This window comes from Paramacrobiotus metropolitanus, unplaced genomic scaffold (genome assembly GCF_019649055.1).
Source record: "Paramacrobiotus metropolitanus isolate TYO unplaced genomic scaffold, Prichtersi_v1.0 Parri_scaffold0000002, whole genome shotgun sequence".
Classification (NCBI taxonomy): domain Eukaryota; kingdom Metazoa; phylum Tardigrada; class Eutardigrada; order Parachela; family Macrobiotidae; genus Paramacrobiotus; species Paramacrobiotus metropolitanus.
The window spans coordinates 832,094-855,227 of NW_026570222.1; the positions used below are offsets into that span (position 1 = coordinate 832,094).

The 23,134-nt window shown below is 42.5% G+C and overlaps 5 protein-coding genes across 7 annotated transcripts; 1 reads left to right on the forward strand and 4 right to left on the reverse strand.

Moving 5' to 3' along the window:
- Window positions 1–1,309: 1,309 nt before the first annotated feature.
- LOC129585132 (oxysterol-binding protein-related protein 8-like) lies at window positions 1,310–8,083 on the reverse strand. Of its 2 annotated transcripts, none has more exons than XM_055477720.1 (16): window positions 6,757–8,083; window positions 5,587–5,912; window positions 5,039–5,258; window positions 4,533–4,787; window positions 4,339–4,478; window positions 4,154–4,197; window positions 4,066–4,090; window positions 3,871–3,983; window positions 3,730–3,811; window positions 3,561–3,659; window positions 3,372–3,468; window positions 2,951–3,261; window positions 2,780–2,871; window positions 2,462–2,644; window positions 2,143–2,393; window positions 1,310–1,901 (listed from the first exon to the last, which is right to left on the reverse strand). In XM_055477720.1, the coding sequence occupies exons 1-16, from the start codon at window positions 6,848–6,850 to the stop codon at window positions 1,618–1,620; spliced, it is 2,616 nt and encodes an 871-aa protein (XP_055333695.1). In that variant the 5' UTR covers window positions 6,851–8,083; the 3' UTR covers window positions 1,310–1,617. The 2 variants fall into 2 exon arrangements, with proteins under 2 accessions (XP_055333695.1, XP_055333685.1); XM_055477710.1 differs by lacking the exon at window positions 6,757–8,083 and adding an exon at window positions 6,028–6,243.
- A 526-nt stretch (window positions 8,084–8,609) lies between these two features.
- On the reverse strand, window positions 8,610–11,875 carry LOC129584431 (retinoblastoma-binding protein 5 homolog). Its single transcript, XM_055476591.1, has 5 exons — window positions 11,409–11,875; window positions 11,238–11,266; window positions 10,861–11,174; window positions 9,782–10,057; window positions 8,610–9,720 (listed from the first exon to the last, which is right to left on the reverse strand). The coding sequence occupies exons 1-5, from the start codon at window positions 11,437–11,439 to the stop codon at window positions 8,919–8,921; spliced, it is 1,452 nt and encodes a 483-aa protein (XP_055332566.1). The 5' UTR covers window positions 11,440–11,875; the 3' UTR covers window positions 8,610–8,918.
- A 1,147-nt stretch (window positions 11,876–13,022) lies between these two features.
- LOC129584817 (lambda-crystallin homolog) lies at window positions 13,023–14,916 on the reverse strand. The gene is given in 3 exon segments (XM_055477148.1): window positions 13,023–13,544; window positions 13,547–13,926; window positions 14,199–14,916. Coding segments are annotated over 3 exon segments (963 nt in total). The 5' UTR covers window positions 14,531–14,916; the 3' UTR covers window positions 13,023–13,293.
- Window positions 14,917–15,057: 141 nt separating this feature from the next.
- On the reverse strand, window positions 15,058–18,524 carry LOC129584809 (membrane-bound transcription factor site-2 protease-like). Of its 2 annotated transcripts, none has more exons than XM_055477131.1 (5): window positions 18,033–18,524; window positions 17,337–17,626; window positions 16,903–17,278; window positions 16,097–16,831; window positions 15,058–16,033 (listed from the first exon to the last, which is right to left on the reverse strand). In XM_055477131.1, the coding sequence occupies exons 2-5, from the start codon at window positions 17,522–17,524 to the stop codon at window positions 15,563–15,565; spliced, it is 1,770 nt and encodes a 589-aa protein (XP_055333106.1). In that variant the 5' UTR covers window positions 17,525–17,626; window positions 18,033–18,524; the 3' UTR covers window positions 15,058–15,562. The 2 variants fall into 2 exon arrangements, with proteins under 2 accessions (XP_055333106.1, XP_055333114.1); XM_055477139.1 differs by having other exon boundaries at window positions 15,058–16,029; window positions 16,093–16,831.
- A 283-nt stretch (window positions 18,525–18,807) lies between these two features.
- On the forward strand, window positions 18,808–23,099 carry LOC129584193 (WD repeat-containing protein 75-like). The gene is made up of 14 exons (XM_055476317.1): window positions 18,808–19,346; window positions 19,413–19,852; window positions 19,932–20,119; window positions 20,182–20,252; window positions 20,313–20,411; window positions 20,464–20,717; window positions 20,774–20,967; window positions 21,034–21,233; window positions 21,297–21,436; window positions 21,519–21,741; window positions 21,811–21,905; window positions 21,962–22,045; window positions 22,111–22,490; window positions 22,602–23,099. The coding sequence occupies exons 1-14, from the start codon at window positions 19,186–19,188 to the stop codon at window positions 22,899–22,901; spliced, it is 2,829 nt and encodes a 942-aa protein (XP_055332292.1). The 5' UTR covers window positions 18,808–19,185; the 3' UTR covers window positions 22,902–23,099.
- Window positions 23,100–23,134: the final 35 nt, after the last annotated feature.

The following is a 23,134-nucleotide window of genomic DNA, read 5'->3' on the forward strand; positions in this document are numbered from 1 at the left end:
CAAGACTATCAGTGCAAAACGTAATAGTTCGCCCCATTAAGCAATCAACTGTCTTAACTACACAAACTACTAATACACAAATTACTACTACCGAAATGACTGTGTACTTAGAGCACGATAAAGAACAGCGAATAATGTAAATTCATGGGTTACGCCAAACAACATACTACGCCACGACACGTCACACTCTTTAAACACGTAACATGCTTTTGGCTGGCTGGTGGCTTGGTGCATGCCATATATTTTAACGAGTGTAATCGTAATTGCCTGGCGGAAGGTGGCTAGAAAACAGTCGGTGCAATAAGGGACAATCTTACTGCGGAGCGCATTTACGCATTGTGGTAGACGTAGTGTAGTGGCCAGCGTGCTATGCGCTTACATCGCGCTTATTATGCATTAGCTGTTCTCTATCGTGCTCTAACTCCGGACCGGCTTGTAAACCTATGGAAAGTTACAGACCACACGCGCAATTTTCAAGGTCTCAACTATAGTAAAGGAACACCCACAACATCTCATGTCCTTCATACACTCACAAAATTCTTTCCCCTACTATTATTATTCCTTTTATATACACAAATCCGAAATTATTTTAAATCCCAGTATTCCTCTTTCTTATCCCGAACCTGCCGCTATACAATCGAGAGATTGTCCACGCAGTGTATTTAAGAACATCCATGCAGCCTACTTAATTTACGAATGTCTGCCAGTATTCCGGTATTCTCTTCTCTGTATGAGCGTCAACAGAGTCGTAAAACACTCCAAATTAACGACGTCGAAATCTTCGGTAGGCATTTTATTTCACGCGAATTGCGCTCCCTGTTTTACTTATGGCTAATATTATAATCACTCCCGAAACAGAGCAAATGCAAAATTAGAGCAGACATCCCAGGTTCTACTGCAGTTATTCAGTTCTACATGGAACCTGACAATTGTGAGACAAAATTAAAAACGTTTTCTACGCACGACGATAGCTTCCTGCATGGTAGTGCTTGTACATGTCCAAAAGTAAGTACAGTACTACCGTTTTATGTGAAGACTGAAGGTATAAAAAAATACCCTTTAATAATGTATTTTGTTGGCAAGTGCAGCAGAAGGTCACACGTACCAAACCAGGACGGATTGGTCTACTACTGAATGACAGCCTCCATTTTGGTAAATTTAAATCAACTTTTTGTTCCATGCCTACAATATTTGTTTCGCAATCGTTAAAATTTTCAGGTAATATGTAAGCAAACCGATTTGAAAATACACACAATGTACTCAAAAACTCAATAATTTTAGATAAACACAGTACAGATTTTCACAAGGGCAAAACAACAAATTTAATATCCAAAAATCTGGACTGTTCTCCATCGTTTATATTTTCTTTCGATACAACTAACATACAAACAGGCTCGAAATGAACAATTTCTAAATCATTTCGCAAATCGTATTTGATACAAATAATTAAAAAAGAACATTCTCTGTGAAAATTCAAAATCAACTTTTGGCGCAATTATAACACAGAACCGTAGCTGAAAGCAGCCATTAAGTGCCGGTACAGCAGCACCACATGCCGGATTGCTCTGTCCGCTAAGATCATACACCACCTAATTAAATACAAAACGCCGACAAAATTCATAGAATACGCCACACAACAGCTATACAGCATGCAATGCCAAAAACAGCGGCGCTCCACAGGAAGAACTGAAATTTCTGAATGAGGGAATCAAGTCGACATTCCAAACTGGAATGGGAAACAGTACGCTGAATGACCGGCCGCATACCTTGCAGCTCCGAAAGAATCTGGGATTGCTGCACTTGTAGGGCCTGTATCGCCGGCCAAAGGTTGCTGTCGACTAGTTTATCGGCAGTGAAAGCACGGGGAACTGTTGCACCGGATATAAGTGCCGATTTACTCGCTACAAGATATAAACTGAACTTCAGTTAATGCACTTATTGACACAAACTTTATGAAAACATATCATGATGCTAATTATTCGAAATTTTTATTAGAGCAACAAACAACGGTACAGGTCAGATGACAACTTATGTAAAGTACTCACCATCAGTTGTCGCAGTTCACAATTTTCATTTATTTTTTTAACACTTATCTATATTTACAAGGCATCTGATAATCAGCAAGAAAATAACGTCACCTACAATCATTACGTTCCATAATTCCATCGCTGGATGTATCCGAGTCATTAGGAATATTTCTCCTTCTGGCTTTAGACCCGTGCCGCACCGCAGCTTTCGTAATCCGAATTGGCTCACTGGTCCCATCTAACACTGCCGGTTTCATTTCCATTGGAGGTCCAACTGGGAGTGGACCTTGGTGGCGTGTTTTGGTCTGGATGCAAAAATCATTTTCAAACTGATGTAGATCTAACAATGGATCCCATGGTCGAAAGCTAAAAAATCACAAATTTTTTGAATTTAAAATCCGCACATATAGCAGTAACGCCAACATGTATCTTACTCGGCATATCGGTAGCACCATTCTCCATTTTCATCTTGAGCAAAAAGACGCGGAATCCAAGATTCTTTCTTGGCTAGGCGCTCCTTCGCTTGCTCTCGTTGGTTATCTTCTAAAAAAGTTTTCTCGTGCGTAGCTTCTAGTTGATTGTTCACGGCAAGGGCTGCCGTTACGCGGGACCATAATCTGTCGACAATGACAAATATGGAATGCAATAACGAAAAATTCACTAATCCAAGTAGGTATATCAGAAACATTTAAACTCTCGCTCAGTAATGTAGCTCTTCAACAACTATTCCTACTTCCTAGCACCACACTCACTTTTCGGATTCAAAGTCGCTTTGACGATCAAAAGTGACAGTTAGGCGATTTAGTCTAGCTTCCGGTATCGGTTTCCAACATAGCTCCGTACTCTGTTAAACAAATTAAATTAATGATATGGGCATGCTGTGCTCTGAACTCCTCGTGTTCATGTTCTATGCGTATTCTTACTTTTAATTTCATATCCGTTACGAACATCTCTCCATCCCAACTACCCTGCAGAGTTGCCATCACTTCGTTGCCGAGTTTAATTCGGCCCTCCACCGGATTCACCGTGCGTGTCAGCCAGACAGAAAAATTTAATTCCGTTGAGTAGCCGGTCGTGGCACATGCTATGGTCACTTTTCCGCCGAGATCCATCGATAATTTGCCAAACAGCATCCCTTTACATATCAAATGCGGCATGGTAATAATATACTCTTCCCCGCGGCTCAACAATTTCAATTTGGCGCTTCCGTCAAGGATCGCCAGAATAGAATTTCCTATAATACGCCAAATAACAAGGTACAGATGCATTAAAAGCTTTGGTTCTTCCGATTATGTGTATCGCTTACGAGACACATGCAAAAACAACTAATTCTTAGACTATTACCTTTGTATTTGGATTTGGTTAAAATAGCACCACTTATTGTAAATCCCTCCTGTCGGTTGGAAACATAAAATGCCGATATAGGCGGATGGTGAGAGACCTTTCAAATGTACACACTTCCATATTACACAACATACCCAAATCCATATCTGCCAATTGTCGTGGCTGACAACCGCGTGCAGGCACACTTACTTGTTCAGCCACATAAAAGGTACGGGATTTCTTCTCAGGATGCTCCCACGCGCAACGAAATACTTCTCCCAAGATAGGATTATATGGCTTTTTCACACCCTGTATTCCACGTCAACAAGACAAAATGCTAAAGGGCATGGACACTATTAGCTCGAAATGCAGCTATCACCTTTGGCTTTTTATAAAATCCAGACAAATACCACACGACAATGCCTTTCATCCTTTCGAAAGGACTGTCATACTGAGAAGCTCTGGAACAAGTCAGAGTCAGACACGAAAACAACGACAAAGCGTCTGTGTTCAACTTTACTTGGAAAGAAGATCAGCATGGTAATAATAATCCGACAATTTATCAAGCAGAGATCGCGGATCCAGTATAAAAGTAGGTAAAACAACCTTTGATAAGTCCATACCAGGGCGTACCTAAAACAAAGATATCATTGACACAAACATGTCAAATTGTACATAAAGTCTCATGATGGAACAGCTGTCGCGATGCACTTACTTGTAACAAAAGATGCCAGAAAAGACTGCAATAACACCGTAAGAAATCATTAAAATTCAATTCATACCGTAGACACAAGAAACATTACCTTCGCTCTTCTTCTGGAAGCTTTTCTTCCAAACCTTTCCCGTGCTACAACAAGTTTTCATACGTTAAAACACTTTGCATGCTTGCGTAGTACGAATATCTCCATAAATAATTGTTGTGCGTAAACAACAAACCGTTGCGCGCATGACTGCAGTGCGTTAATTACGATAAAGCACTTATGCTCACCTGGCCCAGCTCTTCTTTATGGTTAAGCACGTACGATGTCTCCTGAATAGCATCTGCCAAGTAATCTTCAGCCTCGACGAACTGTTCATTATGGTTACTGCTATCGTTTCCGCTAACATTCTCTTCCTCATCGTCTTCCTCTGCAATTACAACTAATTACAGGTGCCCATAGGAAAAACACAAATAACACGTACCTTGAGAATCAGTGTCATTCCAGTGCGATGCACCAGAGATAGGAATGGGAGATTCAGTCTGGGTAGCGCCCTCTTCAGCCGTAACCGAATCGGATTCCGAACGCATACGCTGTAACAAACGGCTCTGATCCACCCCAGTGGACGCCGTCCGTCGTACACCGTCCCTTTTCAACGTGCCCTGACCACTTTGAGACTGTGTGAAATAATCCGGCGAATGTTTAACAACCAGCTCGATTTCAGACAGCCATTCTCTTCCTGAAAAATAACATAAACTGCTATTCTGTGTAGAATATGAAAACATAAAACATTCTCGCTATAACTCCCTACAATGACACGTATTTCAGCACTGTACTGCACTGCATGTACTGCAATGATTTTTGCAACAAAGCCAAAATACTTGCAATTAGACAATAGAAAAGTCACAACGCTTATTAAATTCGCACTATAAAGATTTTAGAAACAAAAACATGCCTAACTATAATGCATAATTTTGATAGGTATCGTACCCTTTAAATCGTTAGCCGCTCGAAAAATAACATGATCAACCGGCAGTGGAACACCGAAAGCTTTCATCCCAAAAGTCTCTCCATGCGGCCCTTTGTTTGTCCAAATATTTTGATCCAGGGGATGGTAAATTTTGAAACAAAAGCCTTCCTTTTTACTGGGTCGCTCAATGATTCGGCAGATATTAAGAAGAATGGTTCCAACCCAAATACTTTCAGTTGTCTACAAAGAATTCGACATATTGAGAATCTCTGAAAACTCTTGTATAAAAATCTAAAATCAACCGAATAAAAAATGTTCAATATTAAAACAAGAAACCGTGTAACACACTTCTTGCACATAGCGCTATAAACAGTGAAGCACTTCCTATAAAAAGCCACAAGAATCACCTGCTATGCTGTATTTAATCTGTTGTGCAAATGAAGAATATGTATGTAAAAGCGAAAAAAGTCATGCCAGAACATTTTGTCATGACAATTACAAATTGTCTTCATCAACCGGAAAACAGCACTCCGCTTAAAACTGATGCGATTTGGTTTACTCTTCTCACCTCATTAAGACGTTCATTTTTGTAAAGAATCAATCCACCTGGTTTGAGTTCACACCATACTTTCGTCCACGTCTTAATAGTCGTGCGCGCCTTTAGCCAGCCAGAATCTATAAGGAATGTCGACTCGGATAATATCTGCATCACTTCATCGGTAACGCGTTTCTTTTCTTCCTTATACAGGCGTTTCTGTTCTTTGTACGTTCCCGTGCGTGCCAACTTATAATGTCCGGCTTCGGCGCCTTGCGGACCTTCGCCGGAGCTGTCATCGCGCAGTTTCTCTTTTCTGGCACTGTTGCTTGTCTGAATGTCCTGAACGGCATTAACACCTAGAAAATCCGATTAACCAACATCAACATTCATCCAATATTACCGGCGGCACTTAGAGATCACCGTCAGTTAGTGGGCATGCTAAAAGCACCGGGAGAAAAAAGTGACATTTACTCGACATCATGCGACTGTGCTGTCGACTGTCGTCAATCCCGCTTATTGAAATTCCCGCCATTACCGCGCATCGACGAACGTCTTTTTCCTTTAATTTTCTAAACCCGGCAATGCACTGCCGGGCATATACGGTGTGCAGTGTGCACAAAAACATGCAGATGGGATTTCCAGTAACGCAAATATCCTCGGAGCATTATCGTGTGATTATGATATCCAGTGATTCGGGGAGAAAACGTGAATGTCAACATGGAAGCAAATTTGCACAATTACTTACTCCTGCCGATGCGAAACAGTGCTGGTGTCAAAAAGGGAAAAAATGCATGCACACTGTACACACACGCGTACATATATAGTGCTGAGTGTACAATACATATTGCCAATGCAACCTGTGAGCCGCAATTCCATCTGACTGCAGTCACACAATCGCCGAGCGGAAATTGTGCATGAAAATCGATCCATAAGTATCCAGCTCGCTTACTCTTTACGAGGCCTACAATCCGCCCCAGCTAAGGCGCTCTGTAATTTAAGCCCATTCAACTGTTGGCGGATACTGTTTTCCTAAACCAGGTTCCTAAGATCCCACGTATTTTCCGCCACCAATTGCCAGTTGCTGCAGTCAGTGCGCGGCGTAAGCGACACACCGCACTCGATGGGAAGACGCAGGCGCCAGCCTCATTTCAAAGTGATTTAAACTCTAGCACTGTCAATGGCTATGCGACGATAGCTTACCGCTCAGTTCGCGTTGCAGGTTTTCTTCCAGTTCTTCCCGTTGTTCCCGCAGAGCAACACTTCCGGTGCGATCACGAGTAGGTTTCTCGGTCATTTTCTCGTCAGGTTACAACAAATGTGGGCGATCATATTCTACCTCCTTCCGCTGGCATGCATCTTCATAAAGTTTTCATGAATAATCACGAGAATGCAAATTATTCACAGATGATGTACGTAACGCAAACAACTGCTTCGGGGATGAATTATCGATGCGTCCATACTAAACCAGCACTTGCAACACAATAATTTCATGCACACATTTTATGTGCTCGCATGATACGATAAAATTAACACTCAAGGGAAGGGCTGTCGTGTACGCTTGGAAATTGCAACAAACTTAAACGATGATATGACCATAAAATTTATCTCTGATAAGCATACCATTATTTACGATCGGCAACCAGCAAAAATAATCACTCCGTCAAACTGCGTAGTAATAATGGGACTGTTAACCGTAAGTAGTAATCGTAAGTAATAAATTAGCCAAACCAGTTTTGAATCAACAGCTGCAGCAGCAAGTCTGTTCTTTTCGGCGCGAACGAGAACAAGGCATATTTTGCAGCTGGGCAACCGCGGGACTGGTTGCTGCTGGTATACTACACACACAAAGAGCAATTCAGCAAACCCATGTTCACACATGCATAATAAAAAACATCAACAGATTTCGACATCCATGATCCATCTCCGTCAGCGTCGCAAGTCCGTGACTGGCTGAAGCACCATCTCGTGATCCATCTAGTAAGAACTGCTAAGAGCTAAATGGAATCAAGGCTGCACAGGATGAGATATACGTATGCGTATTTGCCAATTTTATCCTTATTTTGGAGCTCGCTTATAGTCCGGGACCGACCGATCGATTTCCGAAGGCTGACTGGGAGATGACGACTATGATGGGCTATCAGCCTCTGTATCGGGAAACATCCCTTCAGGCGACAGGCCGGCCGCAACGAGTTAAACAACAACAAAAAGCTTCTCAGCGCCCATAGCGGCAGCATAGCCTGAAATCCGCTAGGATTTATGCATAGGCCAGCACGGCTGCTGTGGCTGAGATATGACTCGTAATTGTTATGTAAAGAGTGCGTAATTAACAGTTATTAATAACGTTAAGAATATAGATATACATTGCACTAGGTATATAAATGAGGTTAATTACTGCTACTGTAACTTTATTGTCTTCCCCAACAGAATTACGCCAGGTAAGTTCTGCAGCTCCAAAAATTCTGGCAATGAGTACAATTTGGAATACAGTGCAGACTGCACTGTGCAATCAATAGTAAAACTTTAAAAAGCATAGTACATAATACATACTTATCGTTAATAACCGATTTGCAACAATCAATAACAAATCATTCAGGAGTCAAATTTTGTGGTAACTTTGCAATGTCACTCCTTATTAGTCATCACACTACTTCTGTAGGCAGTTCTACTACAATCTGTACTCGTACGTTTATTGTAAATTTACAATGATCGAAATTCTTATTCTCTTTAGTTAACGTAATTGCGTAACTGACTTCTGAAATTTTCTCGATGTCTTCATTTCTGATATCATTGATACAAGTCACCGCCGAATTCTGCTCTGGACAAAGCAAATTTATTTCAAGCAGTTTGCGCAAAAACTAAGAAATACTGCATTATTAAATTTTTTCTGAAAAATAACAATTTGGATGGAAGTTATTCATGTTAGTTGCACAGTGCTGTACATATTTTTTCTATACTGTATCACTTCTGTTGCATCTTCATTATGGATACTAAATAAAAATACCGCGCGCAACTTTTGTATATTCGATGTATATCATGTCATCTTCGCATTCAGTTTTTGTTTTCATTCATGCTTTGGAGACCCTACCGGCTCAATTTGGAAAAAAAACACATCAAAAGTAATTATTCAAAATCCAACTGTGATATAAATAATTAATTAAATGCATTTAACTGCAAAGAAGACCTGAGAAAGGAAAAGCAAACATCACCGCTCCACAGCAGTACTTCGGAACGATTCAAAAACTTTCGCATGCCAAAAACTGTACTTAATCATACTCATACAAAATGTGAAAAATCATAACAGAACCAGACATTACAATCAATTGGGATTACTGCTACGCTGTTGATCATGGAAAATGGTCAGTCTACGATTGTGAATCCGATCGAGACCGTCCACTGTCTGCGCTGGCAGGTGAATCCATCTTAGGTCGTTTTGGTGGATAACCGGTCTGTGAATCCTTGCGACTCCTGGGTCGTTTAGGTTCCGCCGCTTTCGGTGGGCTTGCCGGGGGTGCAGGCATCATAGGCGGTATGTATTCCGGATACATCTCCATCATCCAAGCAACGTCTTCCGGGTCTTCTATTTCAGGAGTAATAGGAATATACAGCACTGCCCCGGGATCTTCTTCCTCCTCATCGCTGCTGCAATATGCCGTATTCTTTTCCACGGTGACAACGTCCACGTAATCGTTTTCATCCCTAATTTCTTCCTCTTCTTTAACGCTGCGATCTTCATCTTCCAAATCGAACTCACTTTCTCGCTCCTCATACTCAACGTTCTCGTCCAACTCACGGAAATCTGGTGTAAATGCGCTCCAGTTTTCAATGTGAGTTTGTGACCAAATGGAGACAATTCCTCCCGACACGGAAACTATGATTGGTCGCACGGGATGCCATGCTGCATCCATAAGCGTTTCACCTTTTGTTCCGTGAAGAATTTTTACCAATGTGCCCGTATAATTCTCCCAGATATGCAGTGCATACCGCACTGACCCAGCACAAACATATTCTCCATCACCTGAGAAAAAGGCCTTTTTCCATGCATTTTTATTAATCAAATCTTGCAACCTTTGGTAAGGTTCTGGGTCACCACCCTGGCCAGCACAAATAATGTCCGACAGTCTGTATACACGGATAATCCGATCAGCGGTGTTTACAACCATATTTCTGAAATAAAAACAAGTTCTTAAATCACCCTGCAGTCGAGACAGCACCGCAAGAAACGTACTCTAGACGTCGAGAAACTTCAATAGTTCGAATAGCTGTAGCAGTAGCCGCGGCAGTCATAATCCGAAAAGAGGCACGGACTTGCATGGTCACAGAATCCAGTACCATTACGTGACCTTTGGGATTGCCGGTAATGATGTAATCGCCCCGCCTGCTGTACGTCGCGTATGTGTGGTAATCGTCGGCACCGTCTTCGGTCGGTAAACGGGTGAAGCCAGGCCGTCCCAGCTTGACTACCAAAGCCAGCTGTTTGAAGGGAACGACGACGTATTCGTCCCTGGAACGAAGAGTTAAAAAATTCAACTGGGGGCACATTAAAATAATATTACGTATATTACTTTATTAAGGTATAATTAAACAGCTACTGCTGAGTGCGAAATAAAGACCACCCGAAACCACACGAAGAAAGCCACAACATGTCAGTAATAGTTTTTCAGATATTCTGAATTAGTCCGTGAACGTAATGCATGGAATTCAGTATCCTTTAAGCGCTGAAGAAATAACAACCTCGTAATATAGTTTTTCGATCTCCAAAGTAGTTTTCAAGTACTTGCCAACTCACAGTCAGGTAATTTTCTAGTCTATTTTGAACACAAGAATTTCTCCGGGATAACCTACACAACATTAAAAGATTCTCAAGAACGAAACCTAATTTGCAAGAAAAGAGAATGCCAGATGCGTGCACGTTGTATAGGCGAAAATTACTCAAGTTAGCAAGCTCAGTGAGTTGACTCAGGTAACCGCGCGCCTTGTGGTAAGGAAGTACTGAACAACTGTAATTAGGAAAATTAAAAATGCCAATTCGAAAACGTCAAATGCCTTATTAACAATACCAAATTCTTATGGTCCAAGTAAAAATAAACTAAATAATTACATAACCCTAAAAAATTAATAACAACCAAGTTTTAATGAGATTTCCAGTACGAGTAATGCACAGAATCACGCCAACTTTCTCATCTCTCTCAAATTCAATTACTACAAAGAACGGAACAAGCACATAGCAGAATACTCAAATTATTTACTTCCACTTTCCACACCGAAGTACTTGCTAATAACAAGTGCTACCTAATGCAAACTCACATGTTTCGCGGGTGGCACTGGACTTTCATGATAGGTGTGGAGAAGTTGTACTGCCAAACTGGTTCGCCACTCAACGTATCCCAAATGCACACCTTGCTGTCCGTGCTGCAGCTGGCTATACGCTGCCCATTACGACTCCAGCTCAAGGAACATACGGGATGCACGTGTCCCGTAATAATCTTCGCGATGCATCGCGTAGTGAAGTCCCAGATACAGATGCGCCCATCGTTGCAGCCCACGGCCAACAACGTTCCCTGTCGATTGAAAGCACATGTCAGCGCAATGCTGATACAGTCCAAAGTTCCATGTTGTTCCTAAAACACACGGAAATCATGAAAAAGAGGTACGGTGAGAAATGAACGGCTGTTAATGCGTACTTCAGGATAATTCTGTCCAAACGAATCAACTGTAATAACAGAAAAACCCCGGTTATTCAGTAGTCAACTGTCGATTTACCGAAGTAGTTCATAATAACAATATAACTGCTTTAAGTTCTCACGACAGAGCATATCCTAAAAATCGGCAATCCCACAAAAATGCATACTTACGAAAAAATTCCAGATTGCTCGAAAGAGCCATTCAAATACTACAAGGGCAACAACTCTTTTCTCTTCCTAGAGAAGGGTGCAGAGTTGCAGACTGATAAGACCCGGGGTCGTGGTTTCAGCTCTTGGAGTTATACCTTGTGGTGGGTGTCTCACATCAGTCATAAATTCATAACGTGGAAGTGATAAAATAACCGTATATTTTAACGATTGTTATTCACAAAAAAAGGAAGACGCGGGATAAAAGCGATAACTGACTAGATGCACATCCTTTTGAGGGTGTGCACTGTGCAGCCGTTTCTGGCTTAGGATCAATCAATTAAGAAAGTTGAAGAAACCAAAATTTTCTGTTAAAATAATCATATTAACTAACTTTTTATAGCGTATTACTATCAAGTCATCAACTGTCGATTTTTAGCATCGCAAATTCGAAAATATTCAAAACAAAAACTTTCAAAAGGCTTGGATCGAATTTTTCGAGTTGGTGGTCCACTTCGTACGTACTTCGTAACTCATTCAAAGCCATTCCGCGATGACGTCAGTGGAGGCCGCCCAAAAGCTTCTGGCGATGGTGGTGGTTAAAATTTAAAAGACACTGTCCAATAAAAGTTAGTAGTTTTTAACTGATTATATGTACAGCCGATCGCGGAATTAACTAATCAACCTAACGGGCGAAATGTTCTATTTCCTCAGAGGATTTACCGGTTACATAGTCCAAAATCCAAATTACCCGGAGCTGGTGCTGTCCCCATGACAGAGGCCGCCTTCCCGCGTTGAACATTGATGCTGATCCGCTGCTGACACTCGGTCGCCTGTATTACGCCTGTTTCATGTCGTATCTCCTTGACCAAGCGGGAGACATCCGGTCCGGAAGGACCTCCGAGTGTTTCGACGTCTACTGCACGGAATATGTAGTCTCGACTCTTTGTGTGAGGTTCCGATACTTTTCGGCACTTCATCCGCGCCCGCTGCTACTGTCCCCGCTTGTTTCCATGTTGCCGTGATAGAGCTGCCGATAAAGATTGAGTACTTTTTTAACCGATAAAGATTGAGTACTTTTTTAACTCTAAATTTGAGTGAAATTGAAATAAAACTGCTTACCGATACAACATATGCAGTGAATTTTATTTTCCATATTATTACACAAGCACTGTTTCAAGCATGCTTCAAAGCACCAATAGTACAAGTATCGAAGATGTCGAAAAAATTGCGATTAACAAAAAACAATCACAATTTGTTAAGGTTCCAATCGAAAGTTATTTTGTCGACCTTTTTTCTTCGCTTCCGCTTTGATTATGGTCTGGCTGCCTTTCCAAAAGGTCGTCCGGCCGGCTTCACTTGCTTTTTTGAATTCCACGATCTACTCCCAGTCTCCAAATGATGTACGTCACCAAGATGGTGGAACTCAAACATCAAGCAATCCGGAGAAATTACATGTACTGCGGCACATGGAATTTCTCCGGATGTTTGATTTTATACAACCGCCCAGCTCTACACTGTGGAACAGTTATGTGACCGTATGTCTGTATGTGTATGTAGATTAATATGTATTGTGCAGTAATTAATACAGTTCGTTTGACCACGACTGAATTGTAATTATACTGGTAGACCTGCGGACAACCCGGTACTATTTTCTTAACAAGTAAGTGACATGTAGCGAGCGATGTTAGAAATCACCGAGGTCACTGCAAGCACAATCGTGCACTAAAGCAAACAATCCCCGAATAAAAACCTTCTTAAATTAAAACAAGGGTCAAGCCGTCTAAAAATCCTTCCATCTTTCGAACTATGCAACTGCAAAGTCCTATTTTTCATATCAGCTAACAATAACAGACTTACAAAGCGCATGTGTGCCTGTATGCATCTCCAGAGCTTATTGAACACACATTCAAAACAACTTCTTTAACTTTGCTAACTCGGCTAGCTTTTCATCTCGCAGACGACGCCGCTCGTGCAAACGGCCTAAAGGAATAGTTTTCTCCATTTCCTGGCAAATAAGCTTTCCCACGTCGGTCTGGGAAGATAGTCGGGGTGTTTTGCCCAGCGTTTGTGACACGTTGAAAATCGTTTCCCCGTAGCGGTCGCAGTAATTACCGACACCCTCCGCATTCAGGTGAATCGTTTCGAAAACACCCATAAAGCGTAGCGCGGTCCGAGTCCGTCTTTCATGAGCTTGTCAATATCCTCCACACTCAGTAGCCCATCCTGCACCATGCTCCAGCACTCGTTAATGATAGCGTACTGTATGCGATTTAGCGCGAATCCGGCGATTTCATTCCGCAGTGTGACTGGCGCCTGTCCAATGACTTCCTGTATTTTGCGCGTTTTTGCTGTAATGTGCTCGGCTGTCCACGGCGCCGGCACTATTTCCACCAGCGGTACAAAATACGGTGGGTTTATCGGATGTGCCACCAGAACTTGTGAGCGGTGCTTTAAGTTTTCGGAAAATTTTGAGGGTGGAATACAACTGGATGAACTCGCCAGAACAATGTCGTCATCATCGACTACATCATCAATTTCGCTAAAAAGCGGAAAAAGCACCAAAAGTCAGCTGTGATCTACAAACGCAATGAGTACAAGGAATGATTCTGGCGCATGTGCGTAAAAATTTTTTTACTGTATTATATAGATAAAATTTAAAAGGCATGTATATATAGATCTATATATAGTGTTTGTTACATAATATAACATAGCGGCAAGATATTTCTGGTTGGTTGTACGTACTGCTGAAGTCTGAGCAACCCGTACAATCAAGTACAATAACATTATCGTTTCACCAAGACATGTACTTACCGGAAAACCTGTTGTTTTAACTCCAAAACTTCGGGTACACACTCCTGAATGTAGGTTGCGTTTAATACGCAGTCTTCCAAGGAATGCGCTTCCGTAATCAGTGCATATTGTTGGCCGACAGACAACTCCCCACGCAAAAGTCCGCGTTGCTGGAGAGTGTCGAGCTGCTCTTCGATAGCTTTCAAGGCTTTTCCAACAGCGTGACTGTCCACATCATACAGTGAGACACGGTATCCAGCCGATGCAAAAATCATCGCCCAGTTACGCCCTATTAAACCACTTCCGATGATGCCGATTTTTTCGTTAAGTATGCTATCTGATAAAAGAGACATTTTTCGAATTTAATGCTTGAAGGCCCACAAGAGGAAGATGTAATAAAATGATATTCTTCGGTACAAGGTGGGCTGTAATAGTCACAAAGTGTAAGTAATAATTGTGCGGTACATAGGCTGCAACATCACGAGCGGCAATATGAGATGCCAGCAAGTGTTGAGTTTCAGCAGCAGCACATTTTGCAGCATTACAGCCAAAAATTAAAGGCAAGTGTGCATGAACTCAAGTCTGATTGCAGCAATCGCATAATCGCACCGGTCAGTTCCAAAGTCGGCGACGCGAGGCGTTCGGCAACTGTTTTGACTATTTTCTAGGTCTCCCGACCGGTACCAAATACCGAACATTCGCCACCCAAAGCTAGAGCCTACGTGCAGTATCAGAGCTAGATTAAGTAATAATCACTGAACGTGCCGCATACTATTGGCAATGCTATTGGCGTACGTTGCTTGTAATCAGGATGGAAGATGTTAAGATAACTTTAACGGTAAACACAGTAGTAATTATCTTATCCGATATCGTGAATGACTACTACGAGTACTGTTGTTCTCCGCGACAGCAAGTCCAACTAAACTATAATTTAACACAAATATAGAATTAAAAAGCAGTTACTTATTATCTACCGGTTCGTCAGTCGGTCATGAGATTACAATCCGAAAAGTTACAAGAAAAATGACGGTTTAACAAAACGAAAAACCAATGTAAAAGAGCGCAGTATATCGCTTCACATAACACTTGTTGTAAATTATATTAATCACATTAAGGCACCATTGCTAGGTCGGCTGCAACAGACCGACCCACCATGGGCCGACCAACGACCCCACCATCACTCATTTGCTCCTAACAGACCGCCCAAATCGCATGCCAGTCTTCATTCAATGCGTCCCACACTGGCAGAAGCGTCAGCATCAATAGATGCGTCCTGGAATAACCATTTGACTAGAATTTCCGGTTTCAATAATAACAATTTTGCTGGCAAGCAGCTCTCCGCAATTCCATACGACATTACAAATTGATATGCGAGATCACTCAGCTCACGACAACACAAATCCCAGAAAGACATCCGCGCATAAAAGAAAGGTGCACAGAGCAGTGATCATCTGCCCAATTCTAACCCTGTGTGGTGTCCATGCTGCTGGGAGATACTGCTTGGCAAAGAGCACGTCGAGCCAAATAGAGAAGATATGTTGTCCATCCAGCCCGACACAGGGGACGACATTCAAAATCGCCAATGCTAAGGATACGGACACAATGTATTTCAGCCAAATTTCCACAATTCCCGGCAGCCACAGCGGTAGAAGGGATTCAGCTTGGGAATAATTAGATACCCTCAGTGCGCGTAGCAAACCAGCAGCATCGCCCACAAATAGTACCGGACCTGCGGAAGTGTTGAAAAGCAGAACTCGCTCACTGGGTAGCAAATATGGCACATAACATTCTTCCGCTGGCCACATCCGACACTCCAGAGATACGTTGCACCGCTGTTTGTATCGCACTTTTTCTACCTGTATGATAAATCGTCCACAATCATATTAAAGAAATGGAACAACAGTAACTAGCATACTAACCTGAAGACACTCCGGGGATATGCTTCGCGTTTGGTTGGAGTAATCCGCAATCTTGGTTTGCATATAAAAGCACAGAGATGACGAAGTATTCCGGCAACACTCTAGCACTGTAGAATTTTCCGTATGGAAAGATTCGCTGGGTGTCTGCTTGTATTTCACAGGCGGAATGAAATCTCCGCGCGCACTCTTAATTGCTTCAGCGCTTAAGCAGAAACCACCTTTGTTGTAAGCAACGGCACAACGTTCCAGGGCGCGGCTATTGTTTGCACTACACTGATTGATGCTGTAGATTTCCATACCCACATGGAATGGAATACTGTGATTCGCCAAAGCAGCATGGGAATCTAGCACCGCTGTGACGGTTACGCCGCGCCCGGAAGTGTACATCAAACCGGTCAGAATCGGCATGCTCCATAAAAATGTTCCAGCAATTGTCGCCAAAACGAGATTATGCCAAACTCCGGCGGCCATAATTCTTAGCTGACGAGATAAAGCTTGTGAATCCAGATTTTTTACTACAACGAATGCTGCGGGAAAAATACCCAAGACAGCCACTCCCATACCTCCCACTTCGGTCAGTTCGGATGCGGATGAAATGCCGTGACCCATTTCGTGAACAACAGTGCTCAGTAGGACGGAACAGAAAAACGGCACAATATGGGATAACGGCAAATTAATACCGGGAATAATGGGCATCAGGCTGGGACCGCCAGCTGATATACTAGCAGCAGTAGTCTGTAGAGAATCAGCGGTCAACATAAGATGGCAACGGCAGGGCAAATAATCATCTAATAATCTAATCTTACCGTGTAAAAAGCAGAGTTGCTTATAGTTGATGATCCTGGTGTTAGCACAGGACTAACAGGAGTTGGTGCATAATGCATAGCGTGAGCTTGGTGATAATTGTGCCAAATACGAAAGGAATGGGAAAGAAATAAATACAATAGAAAAAGTACGGCCGGCAAGATCAGGATGGAAGATAACAAAGCGCCACAAACAAACCACACTCGCCACAGACGCACAATACGACTCCATGCGCCCAGACGTTGCAGCGGCCTGTTCAAATGCTGGAATGTCAAATACAAGCGGCCAAAAGAGACCTGAATGGCTCCGGTGCGGACCTGCTGCTCGTACCAGTGGAAGTGACGGCAACACCACCTATGTAACACAATGACCACCAACCTAAAGGGAAACAACATTTTAGTCGCGAAGTATTTGGTACTGGTCAACAAATCAATACCAAAAGAAAATGAAAAACGCTGCAAAACTCTGCAACGCAGCATAGTCCTTGGCTCGCGTCGATGAGTGTGCATGAGGACGGCCTCGAAAGGCTGGGTGGAAGGGCCCAGGCGGTGCAATGGTGGAATATAACCAGCTCAGTCCATCCTGTTCATTCCGGAGCGACGAGGCGGACGCAAGTGGAATCATGCTTGAATTACTGCACTATGTCCCAACCATAAGACTTAAGAGGTTATGATTCCATATGACTGTGATCCACAAACTTAGGATATGACAACCCTCCAACATTTCCTACAAAATAAAAACAAAAAACACAAACATACGAAACATTCAACAAAGTTTCACACGCTAACCATAAGAAGATGTGGAAGTTGCGTGCTATGCATTAAGCAATTTTATAAACACACACAAGCCAAAAATCGCCTTTCATGACAAATCAGAAACATCAGACTTGCTGCTTGTTGATAGCAGTTGTACAAGGAGGGAATTAATCAAAATGCAGGCTGGTCGTTAGCTCAGGCTGCATAACTTCCAACAAGAACAATTCGTTTGAGAGCAAATTATCGATGTTTTGGAAATAAATGCAAATTTCAGTGTCTACACTGCAAAAATAACTCGAATGCATTCAGTAAGCTTTTTTTAGCAGTTAAAAAGGTACGATCGGATCGATTTCTAATTTTCTACTGTGATTTCTCACCTTGCCCTCGTTCCATCATGTTAAACGATTTGCAGACTCATTTGCTGCATTTACTGATTTACAGTTTTACACCTCCTGTCGTGTACGCTGTAAACTGTGGCGTAACAACATGGTGTTGTACAAGTTGTTCAACCAGTTTACAAAACTCCAGACATCCTTTTATGCCATATCCGGATCCGCATAAGTTCAGTAAATCGATAGCCAAATACTGCTTAAAACTGAAGGGGCAAACTGATTATCAAAGAAAAATAAAGAGTGGATGGGTCTGGTTCCACCGTTCCCATGCCAAGAGTAGCACATATCACTAATATCAGAAGAAAGAAATGCAATAATAACAGATAATAATAGGGTTGAAAACCTTAAAACTATAAAATCCTTTTATGAGCAATTACTAATACTTCGCTGTCAAACCAAGGGCCGTCCTGTTCAGCGAAGAACTGACTGATTAACAATAAAAAAACTGAAAACTGGAAAAAATTAATGCGAAAAATGCAGTTTTCTACATATCGGGAAAACTTCATGGTTGCGACTGCACGCGACTCAAGTAGTACATGACAACCGGTGTCAACAGCCCACCCACGGCGTTTTAAGAGCTTAAAACATCAGACCTCGTTTGTAAGTTTTTCCGTTTTCGCCTAATTTTTTGCTTATGGGTAAGGTTTCTGCTTGTAACCTTGTTGTCCATAAATGCCACAAACGTGTACTGTCTTGCGAGCAAGCCACGAGGACATCAAAACTCCTGCTCGAGAAAAAGAGCATGGCGCAGTGTGGAGAGGGTCAACGCTTCAGCTTGTGCGGTAGCCCTATGTTACGGTGTTACCGGAAGTCGTGCAGTACGGTACTGCAACAGAAACAGATGTAGATAAATTTTGAAGGTTAATTTTTTTGAATTTCCAAAATTATGGCGCGACCGGTGATTAAAGTGTTTTCTACCGTAGTGACCGTCTCCTTTTACTTTGAGTTAGCTCCAGAAATGAGTGTTTTTTAAGCTTACATACTTTAGTCTGTAGTGCTATCACATGCTTCCTATCCCTGGAAGTCTTTCTTGAAAAGTAGACTGCGAAGTTTCTGCTCAGACTGCTAGGAAGCTATCAAATTGCAGTCCTTACTGTACTTACTTTGTGCCACTGCCACAGTGCCACTCATCGGAACTATGCCTCCAAACAGAAAGAATGACTCTACAGACTCAGGAAGCGAACCTATGGATCTCAAAAATGATGGAAAACTCGCCAAGGGGAATGACAAAGTGGCTGTTAACAGGATCGGTGGATCGAGGAAAATGTGCCGGCGTTGCTTATTGTCTCCGGATGGCAGGTAAAGTGCCTGCTTGTTGTGTGAGAGCTATATGTCCCCATGCATACAACATCCCCATCCTTTCAGGAAAGTGTTAGCCTTGGTGGATCATGCAATCATTCAAGTGTTTCGCACCTCCGACGGAAAGTTGTCGCACTGCATTGATCTGAACCAAGAGCCTGGAGCCACGAAGCCGTATTCGAGCTGGTGCTCGCTGGTATTGTGGCCACACGATCCTAACCGGTTAATCTGTGCCGTTTCGGAAGACGGTTGGATTTTGTTGGTTAGTTACGATTGTGCATCGACGGCAGTAGAGTCGCGCTGTTGCGCACGCTGGAAATTGGTTCTGCCGTCCAAAGCGAAACCCGCGGCTGACAGTGCAGGAGACTGTGCACAGCGCTTAGCTGGGATTCATTTTCAACATCCTCAGCAGCCTGCCGACCTTCGGTTAAACAGCTGCTCGGTTTTTGGTTTAGTGCGGTCAGTTGATCGTGGAGGCGAAAATTCCCAGAAATCTGATGAATCTGGTTAGTGTGGAATTGAACAGATTGCAGCGTTTGTGCTGGTGCTGCTACGAAGAATAACTCTTGTGTATGGCTTTTACAGACACGAATGCAAAATCTAATGGTGCCACAGATCATTGCGTGATTCCCTTTTCGTTATGTTCGTTAACCATGGATATGACGGTTAAAGTGCATCAAAGCGCTTCTGATAAAATTGGTAAAGTGCGGCCCAAGAACGGTCTCATCCATCAGCTAACTCCGGATTTGGATAAAGTGGCGTTTCATACATCGGTACATGGGCTTGTAGGAGTACTTATGTGCGGGGGCGTATTTTATTTGTTTTTAATGAACAGGGAGAATTCGTTGCTGCCATATCGGAGAGCGAATTGAAAATGTATTTTTTCAACCAGTCCACTTTCAGAAGGTGAGGAAGGTTTTGTACATTTGCAGATTTCTGTTGAGCTGATTTGTTTGACGTTTTTAGACATCTTTCGCCAGGAAAAATCCAGTTTACTTGCTTGACATCTCATCCCACACAACAATGCGTGGCCACCGGCGATCGTAGAGGACGCATTATATTATGGTATTTTGGAATCTTTTCTATGTGTTCGTTTGTTGGATATATTCTCTCACAGGTATGGCTTGGAAAATCCGTCCAGCGTTACACGATGCATTCTTCACTGGCATTCTTCAAGTGTCGGCGACGTGGTATTCTCCAGCCAGGGTTCTTTTCTATGGAGTGGTGGATCCGAAAGTACCCTGGTGCAATGGTCTATGGCCGACACTGCCCATAAAGATTTCCTGCCCAGAATGGCTGCGCCCATTGAAGGACTTTCATTTGTACCCACGAGTGGTGGCAGTACTGTCGCTGTTCACCATCGCAATAACAGTAAATTTATCCAGAAAACAGTGATCACTTCAATTACTAACCGATACATTTTTTAGCAATAACTCTGGTGGGAGCGCAGCGAAATATCCTTGCACGAATTGATGATTTGTGTTCCTCGTTTTCTTCTTCGACAAACAGCGAAAGTATTCATTTTGTGCGATATGATCCAAACAACGCAGCGCTGGTTCTTCCGGGACAACCGGGCCAACTAGCTTTTTACGGTCTTACAGACCGGAATCTTATCGATAGAGTAAGCGGATATTGCTTGGCCTTGCTGTAGTTATGTCCTCATTTCTCTATGATATTTACTTATTAGGTTGATGTCACTGGGCAGAACGTCATATGGAGTGCAGTGGAAGGCTGGGATAGTGTCAATTCCAAAATAGATGCGGTCGCTTTTCTACCGTCTGTGAAAGGATCACCCGGTTGGATGATAACAGCTGATTCGATAACTACGAAGCACATTGGATGTACCTTGCATCTCAGATTTTGGACTTACGGTGCTGAGCGTAATAAGTGAGAAGCTGAAATGAATAATAATTTTGTGTATCATTTGTTAAAGTCGAATTTGTGGTACAGCAAGTATAGTGTCGAGAGCTTGGTTCTGGACCCACACGATGGACAAGAGATCCGCAGTATTATTGCTTGCCAGTCAGCAGAATCACCCATCGTCGTCACTTTAGTCCCTGACGGTTTCAAATTGTGGATTTTGTTAAAAGGTGAAGATCTTCAGTTTTATATGCTCTTGAATAATATTGGTTTAACAGCCTTTTTTTAAAAATTTTTGGGTTCCTTGTCTAGCACCGAAGCCACACTGGATATGCACCGGACAAGGGCGATTTTGTGATTTGCCGGTTTTTGTTGAAGAATCCACTCATCCCTGTGTTGCGGTTTCTTTTTCGGGATCCAAAGATGGTGTTTTGGCTGTGGCATTTGGAACGGTGGTGGTTTTGTTTGAAGTTGGGCCGGTTTTGAGGAGGCGAAATGTTCTGTTGGAAGGGCTGACACATCCGGTAGTTCCCGGGTACGGTGACCTGTCATGTCCTAACATGTTCAGATTTCTCAGCCCGCTATTGACGTATTGTTTATTTAGAGGACTTCGGTTTGTGAATGGAAAGAACAATCAGTGCTTGCTGTATGCGGTCACCAAAAGCGAACTAGTACTTTGGAATATACGCGCAGGCCAAGGTTAGAATGCTTTATTTTGTCATGGCTTCCCTTATATAATCCAATTTATTCAACAGCAATAAAAAGGTTTCCGTGGAATTTTACGGTGATTTGCCTGGATTTTTACAGTCGCTGGCTGGTTATTGGTGGAAATAAATCTGGTAAGCAGTATAGCATTCTTGTGCTGGTTGCACAATTTTTTGAATCGCAATTCTTCTGCGCCTAGTGGCTATCATGGACGTGGACGAATGGGCATCTCTGGCTACCGACATCGGAACAAATAGCCCCCCATCGTTTACTGTATTAGAAGAAAGGGAGAGTGAAATTATTTCATGTTTATGTGTCCCACGGTCAGAAAATGCGGATCTGTCATCAGGGAGCTGGGACATTGAATTCCGAATTGTTGTGCTGACCAACAGAGGTGAACTCTGGTCAGTCGGGCTTGGAGATGAGCCAGTAAAACCGACAGCTGAAAAAGAGGATGCGAAGAGTTTCTACGAAGAAGTGATGAAAAATTTAGCAGTACAGAAGATGATATCACCCGATGTTTCGGATAACCTGCAATTACAGGGCGGAAACAAAACGCAACTAAACTTTGTGCAACAGGTTGGTGTTCATTTTCTTATTTTTTTATTAATGCCCTTCTGTAGTAGGCAAACTAGTGCCCACTAGTAATGAGTAGTACAGTACCGAAGTTATTACTCGTACCTGTAACAGGTGATTTCCGCGCCGGCTTATCTTATGCCGTCAGTGTCGTTTCTGGTTGGAGAAGTTATCAAAAGTATGATTCATGAAAAAGATAGTGTTCAGAATATTCCCACGCCCGTGGAAGCAGTGCCGACGACAGTCAATCTCAACCGAGATGATGACGACGATGCCGAACCTATGGATACAGAAACGATTATTACTAAGGAAGAATCAAGCGGAATTACAAAGTTGATAGACGAATTTTCTGCTGATTTTGATGACGTTGAAGATTGGTCGTTTTTGAAAGCTGAAGTTTTGATGTCAAGGTGATGTAATGATTTTTATGATAAACCGTCTCTCTTCCATCGTTATTTATGTTTTGACGAAAAAGAAACATAAGGATACAAATCATACAATGTCTGTGGTTTCGGTGCATCCAGAATACTATTGTTTGAAAGATTTGCACTGAGCTTTCCCAAAACACCGAAGGCTTGTGAGCTGTTGTTTTTGTTGAGATAAAATTATGTTTTCTTCTGAGGTTCGGTTCTTTCGATCTTCCTTCG

Coding starts and splice junctions, on each gene's coding strand:
- LOC129584809 (XM_055477131.1), bottom strand. CDS start 17,524: ATGATTCCACTTGCGTCCGCCTCGTCGCTCCGGAATGAACAGGATGGA. Junction 17,279..17,336: donor GCGTTTTTCATTTTCTTTTG/GTATTGATTTGT, acceptor GTTTCCCTTTAG/GTTGGTGGTCATTGTGTTAC. Junction 16,034..16,096: donor TATCCCCGGAGTGTCTTCAG/GTTAGTATGCTA, acceptor TTTATCATACAG/GTAGAAAAAGTGCGATACAA.
- LOC129584431 (XM_055476591.1), bottom strand. CDS start 11,439: ATGGCTCTTTCGAGCAATCTGGAATTTTTTC. Junction 11,267..11,408: donor GAGCAATCTGGAATTTTTTC/GTAAGTATGCAT, acceptor CTGTTATTACAG/TTGATTCGTTTGGACAGAAT. Junction 10,058..10,860: donor CAGTGCCACCCGCGAAACAT/GTGAGTTTGCAT, acceptor TCTTCGTTCCAG/GGACGAATACGTCGTCGTTC.
- LOC129584193 (XM_055476317.1), top strand. CDS start 19,186: ATGCCTCCAAACAGAAAGAATGACTCTACAGACTCAGGAAGCGAACCT. Junction 21,906..21,961: donor GAATATACGCGCAGGCCAAG/GTTAGAATGCTT, acceptor TTTATTCAACAG/CAATAAAAAGGTTTCCGTGG. Junction 22,046..22,110: donor TATTGGTGGAAATAAATCTG/GTAAGCAGTATA, acceptor TTCTGCGCCTAG/TGGCTATCATGGACGTGGAC.
- LOC129585132 (XM_055477710.1), bottom strand. CDS start 6,181: ATGTTTTTGTGCACACTGCACACCGTATATGCCCGGCAGTGCATTGCC. Junction 2,394..2,461: donor TGGTGCTACCGATATGCCGA/GTAAGATACATG, acceptor GTGATTTTTTAG/CTTTCGACCATGGGATCCAT. Junction 1,902..2,142: donor AATTATGGAACGTAATGATT/GTAGGTGACGTT, acceptor TATATCTTGTAG/CGAGTAAATCGGCACTTATA.